The sequence below is a fragment of the Apaloderma vittatum genome, unplaced genomic scaffold (assembly GCF_000703405.1).
Source record: "Apaloderma vittatum isolate BGI_N311 unplaced genomic scaffold, ASM70340v1 scaffold29244, whole genome shotgun sequence".
Taxonomy (NCBI): Eukaryota; Metazoa; Chordata; class Aves; order Trogoniformes; family Trogonidae; genus Apaloderma; species Apaloderma vittatum.
The window spans coordinates 1-5849 of record NW_009711423.1 but is presented as its reverse complement, the minus strand read 5'-3'; the positions used below and the strand labels follow the sequence as shown (position 1 = coordinate 5849).

The 5849-nt window shown below is 57.6% G+C and overlaps 1 protein-coding gene across 1 annotated transcript; it reads left to right on the top strand.

The window, feature by feature from the left end:
* Positions 1 to 1034: 1034 nt before the first annotated feature.
* On the top strand, positions 1035 to 5358 carry MTHFR (methylenetetrahydrofolate reductase (NAD(P)H); the record flags this gene model as incomplete). The annotated part of the gene is made up of 7 exons (XM_009867642.1): positions 1035 to 1269; positions 1814 to 1924; positions 2082 to 2275; positions 2690 to 2940; positions 3917 to 4051; positions 4319 to 4499; positions 5176 to 5358. Coding segments are annotated over exons 1-7 (1284 nt in total), but the record flags the coding sequence as incomplete, so codon positions are not given.
* Between the last annotated feature and the right edge of the window lie 491 nt (positions 5359 to 5849).

The window sequence follows — 5849 nt, the reverse complement described above, 5'->3', positions numbered from 1 at the left end:
ATTTATACACACGAATGGGGTCAAAAGGAGAGAGTATTGGTTGATGGACGTTGTGCCCAAGCCTCTCGAACAGAGACTCACACTTGTCAGAATCAGGCAGCCGCTGCGACGTGTGCCTCTGTTACCAGGTTCAGCCTCTGAGACAGGTGTCCCCAGAGCTAAGGGGTATCCTGGAGCCCGGTGGAGAGCCCCAGGAGCTGCCGTGTCCCCACCTGGAGGAGCAGAGGGAGTTTCATAACTCCCCTTGTAGTTGCTGTGCGCCAGGACCAGATTCACTTTGAACAGAAGTGCCTGATCCAGCCCAGAGCAGGAGAGACAAGGGAGGAAAGCCTTTGTCCCTTCTGTTGGGCACCCGTGGTGACACCACGGAGATCTGGTCCGTCTTTTCATTTTTGTGGCCTCTACCCGTAGAGCTGGGGACAGGCGGGCTGCAGCCGTCTCCACTCTCAGAAGGAAGGGGACTCGTGCTGGTGTCTGTCAGAAGGCACCTGAGAGACAGTTGCTCTGTTCTCCCTGGTGCCGAGTGACAGGATGAGGGGAAATGGATTTAAATTGCACCAGGGGAGGTTCAGGTTGGATATTGGGAAGAATTTCTGTACTGAAAGGGCTGTCAGCCATTGGCACAGGCTGCCCAGGGAGGGGCTGAGTCACGTCCCTGGAGGGGTTTAAGAGACGAGTGGGTGTTGCACTGGGGAACGTGAGTTAGTGGATTGATGGGGCTGGGACAAAGGCTGGACTCGATGATCTTCAAGGTCTCTTCCAGCTGAAACTCTTCTGTGATTCTAATAAAGCGTGCTGGGAGGGAGTTTATTCTACAGGAGAGCACTTAAATTGCCTCTCCCTCCAATTGATCATAAGCCCCTCTCCAGGCAAAGCACAGCCTCCCTGGCCGCTTGCTGAGCTCCTGGTCCAGCGCTCCCCTCGCTCCCTCCTGCCACTGTCCCCCCAGCCCGCAGCAGGGAGCGCGATCTCCGGGCACGGAGCAGGGAGCCCGGCTCCCGGGGGGCTCACGCGGCTCACGCACCCGCAGGTTTGACCGCATGGGAGCGGGCGGTCCTCTCTTCATCGACGTGACGTGGCACCCTGCGGGAGACCCCGGCTCTGACAAGGAAACCTCCTCCATGATCATCGCCAACACTGCCGTCAACTACTGCGGCCTCGAGACCGTCCTGCACATGACCTGCTGCCACCAGAGCCGCGACGACATCACGGGGCACCTGCAGAAGGGCAAGCGCCTCGGGCTCAAGAACGTCACTTGCGCGGGGGTGAGTGCCCCTGGCCTGGGACGCCCAGGGATGGGGCTGTGCTGCTGCCGTGTGCCATTCCGGGGTAAAAAATCCAAAAATGTGATGTAGACGCTCCTTGCGCTGCAGGAATTAAAAGCCGAGGCTGCGGCACCTTGGTCAGCAGTCCTTCCAGCTCACGGGCAGACAAAAGCAGGGTCAAACTGCGAGTGGGGACTGCTCATCTTGTCTCCCTTCGGGTGGGAGGAGGGTGGAGAGTGACAGGACAAGGGGAAATGGATTTAAATTTCTGCAGGGGAGGTTCAGGTTGGATATTGGGAAGAATTTCTGTACTGAGAGCGCTGTCAGCCATTGGCACAGGCTGCCCAGGGAGGGGCTGAGTCACGTCCCTGAGGGGGTTTAAGAGACGGGTGGATGTTGCATTGGGGGACATAATTTAGTGGGTTGATAGGGCTGGGACGAAGGCTGGACTCGATGATCTTCAAGGTCTCTTCCAGCTGAAACTGTTCTGTGATTCTATGAGGGTTTCACAGCCCAGCCCAGCCAACGGGAGTTTGTTCTCTTTCCAGATCCCATCGGCGAGGAGTGGGAGGAAGAAGAGGACGGCTTCAACTACGCCGTGGACCTGGTGAAGCACATTCGCAACGAATTCGACGATTACTTTGACATCTGCGTGGCAGGTAATTGCCTTTCCTCGCCGGGTTTGGGATGAGGAAGCAGGCTCAGCGGTTCCTCCCTGGACCTGGAGCAGGGTCAGGCTGGCGACTTTCTCAGCACGTGGTCGTGACCACCAGGGTTTCACTTGCTTTTTCTTTCCCCCCCTCTTCCCTCGCTGAGGCTACCCCACGGGTCATCCCGAAGCAGAGAGCTACGAGGCAGACCTGAGGCACCTGAAGGAGAAAGTCTTTGCTGGGGCAGACTTTGTCATTACGCAGCTTTTCTTCCGCTCAGAAACCTTCCTCAAGTTCCTGAAGGACTGCCAAGCCATCGGCATCACCTGCCCCGTCATTCCCGGCATCTTCCCCATACAGGTGAGATGCAGTGACTCTCCTTGGGGAGGGAAGGAAGACGCAGGGTGTCGGGTGTTGGTGGGTCAGGGCCCGACAGAGGTCTGGCAATGGAATTTTGGGGAATTTTAGAGGTGAAAATCTGTAGATGGTTCGCCAAATAATGAGCTCAAAAGGTTTTCTGTGCCCATATGGCAAAAAAGGATATAAAGGACGATGCTTTATCAGTCCTGGGGTGTTCATCATCCCTGCCAGCGTGTTGGGCTCAGGCAAAGAAGAAATCACCCAGCATGCCACGACCAGCGCTGTGTCGCCACCCAAGAGGTGGCAGAATCCAGGGGACCCAATTCTAAATCTCCTGCCCCAAAACGGAGATGAAGCACCTGTCACTGGGGCGTCAGGAAGGGCAGAAGGAAACTCTCCTCCGTCCCCGCGCAGGGTTACCACTCCCTGCGCCAGCTGGTGAAGCTCTCCAAGCTGGAAGTGCCTCAGGAAATCAAGGATGTGATCGAACCCATCAAGGACAACGACGCGGCCATCCGGAGCTACGGGGTGGAGCTGGCCGTGTCCATGTGCCGGGAGCTGCTGGACTCAGGGCTGGTGCACGGGCTCCACTTCTACACCCTCAACCGCGAGGTGGCCACCACCGAGGTCCTGAAGCGCCTGGGCCTCTGGAAGGAGGACCCCAGGTGAGCAGAGATGCTGCCTCCTCTTCCTCCCTCCTCCGCGTCCGCCCCGTCTCCCCAAGGCTCAGGCAGGGGGTGGGTTGGCACCTCTCCTGTGCTGATTTTTAATTCTTTTTAGCACCTTTCTGCATTTACAAGCTCCCCCTTCTCGCAGGTCTCTGGCAAAATCCGGGAGGAATAGAGGGCACGGCTGCAGGAGGAATTTGGTTTAGTTAAATGGCTTTAAAGTACCCCCTTCTGGAGCTGTAAAAACCTAAACTCCTCGAGCTGCCACGTGGAAGAAACACGTTTTTTGAGGCCTGACACAGCCCCTCTGGCAGGCTGGGGGCTACGTAAGCTCCCGCCGTGGATTTCCAGGGTTCTCTGCAGCCAAGTAATTAATGTAAGATCAGTCTCTAAAGTTCAACCAAATCACACTATGATATATTTTCATTTTTTACAACCTGAAAACTCCAAAATGTTTTTTGTTTTATCTCCAAACACGTGGCAAAGCAGAGGCAAGCAGAATTTGCAAACGTTTTAAGGCACGATCTGGCTTTTTTCTGAATCCTCTTTTCCCCGTAACGCCCTCCTTCCCACTGGAGATCGCTGTGACGTGACGCACCGTGTAGCTGCAGGCCTTGCACTGAAAACAAACTGGTTTTTTGTTGCTGTTTTAACCTGAGTAGCTCAAGTTTAACGCTCTCCGTTTGGAAAGGAGCACGTGTGTCCGCGTGCAGCTGTGTTTTCTTCCGGTGCAAAGCAGCTCGGCGCAGTGTTTGCCCTTCCCTTGCCCCACTGCGGGCGTCGGACCTGCCGAGCACCCGGTGGGAACAGATTTCTTTGCAAAGGAAGGAGAGTTTTCTGTCTCTCTGGACAGTAAAGCTCTGCTCAGCCCCTGGTATTTGCCGTCCTCAGAGGCGAAGCTGCCCGGGGGAGGCTCTGAGCCCCCAGGGAAGGGTGGGCAGGGGAATCGAGTGACCGTCTGTTCCCTCCGCAGGCGGCCCCTGCCCTGGGCGGTCAGCGCGCACCCCAAGAGGAGGGTTGAGGACGTTCGGCCGATCTTCTGGGCCTCCAGGCCCAAGAGCTACATCTATCGAACTCAAGAATGGGACGATTTCCCCAACGGCCGATGGTGAGCTGCCAGCCCGCGGCGGGGAGGGAGAGGGGTGGGATGAAGGCCGGTTCCACCGTTGGTCTCTGTTGCTCACGGGTGTCCTGGGCCCGCTCGGGGCTTCTCAACAAAGTGGTCCCCAGGTGCTTGGTGTTGAACGAGAACAGGACTGAGGTCTCGAGGCTTTGGGCCTCTGCGTGGATTCTGTTGGGTGCTTCTCTTCCTGCGTCACCAAAGCAGCTCCTCTTCCTCGGTGCCCTGCTCATCCCGAACCTGCTCCCCTTGCAGGGGTAACTCCTCCTCGCCAGCCTTCGGGGAGCTGAAGGACTATTACCTCTTCTACCTGAAGAGCAAGTCTCCCCGGGAGGAGCTGCTGAAGATGTGGGGAGAGGAGCTGACTGGCGAGGAAAGCGTCTTCGAGGTGTTCACGTGCTACATCAGCGGAGAGCCCAACAGGAACGGGCACAGGGTGAGTGTCGGCCCCGGCGGGGAGGGTCGGCGTGGCGCACACCCTTGGTGCCGCCGTGTTCTGCCCTGGCCCAAGGACTTGCTGACGGCAGCTGAAGGGAATCCCAAGAGCTGCTGCAGCAGGGCAAGACCAGAACCAGGAGACACCAGCAGTCCTTAGACCTGAGGGTGCAGAGGCACAGGATGGCTCAGGCTGGAAGGGACCTTGAAGATCATCTCATCCCACCCCTGCCCTGGGCAGGGACCCCTCTCTCCCCCAGCCCAGGTTGCTCCAAGCCCCGTCCAACCTGGCCTTGGACCCTTGGACCCTCCCAGGTATTGACCACCCACCCCCTCCTCGGGCAGCCTGTGCCAGGGCTTCCCCACCCTCACGGGGAACAATTTCTTCCACATATCTACTCTAAACCTCCTCTCCTGCAGTTTCAGGCCCTTGCCGCTTGTCCTGTCACCACAGGCCCCGTAAAATCCCTTTTCCAGCTCCCTGCAGCCCCTCTCAGGCACTGGCAGGCTGCTATGAGGTTGCCCCGGAGCCTTCTCCCCTTGAACCAAACCTGGGAATTCTGTCCTGAAGCAGATGCTTTTCAGACCCTTGGGGCGCTCTTGACTTCCTTCAGCATCCGGATGGCACCGAAAGGGTCACTACATCCCTCACGAGCCGCCCTTTCTCCTCCCGGCAGGTCACGTGCATGCCTTGGAACGACGACCCCCTTGCCACTGAAACCAACCTCCTGAAGGAGCAGCTGGAGAAGGTGAACAGACGCGGAATCCTGACCATCAACTCCCAGCCCAACATCAACGGCAAACCCTCCACAGACCCCATCGTGGGCTGGGGGCCCAGCGGCGGCTACGTCTTCCAGAAGGTCCCGCGCCGCTCCGAGCTGGGCAGCAGAGAGCTCCCACCAGTTTGGCCCCGGTCAGGCAGGGAGGTGCCGGGCTTTCAGCCAGAGAATCCTTCTGCCTGCTCCTTGTCTTAACGCCTTCTTGCTGAGGCGAGGCAAAGCTCTCTTGGTGTCTTTAAGAGCCAGACGGTGTCATCTCTCTGGCTGACTTCAGAGCTGCCTTCTCCCACCCCAGAACACCTGTTGAACATCTGCAGAGCTTCCTGGGTTTGCACTCAGCAAGTGATTGCTGGTGTCTTCTGGGTAGAGCCGAGCTCTAAAGGTTTAGGTAGAAACTCATGCCTGGCCACTGCATCCGTGCCGCAGGAAGCACCCAGGCTTTTCCTAAGGCGGGAATCGGGTTAGTATCTCTGCTGCCTGCCTTCTCACTGTAATAACTGGGTATTTCAAAATTCCCCTCTCTGTCCTTCTTCAAGGCAGAGCTCCCCACCCATTGCAGCTGCAGGTCCCTT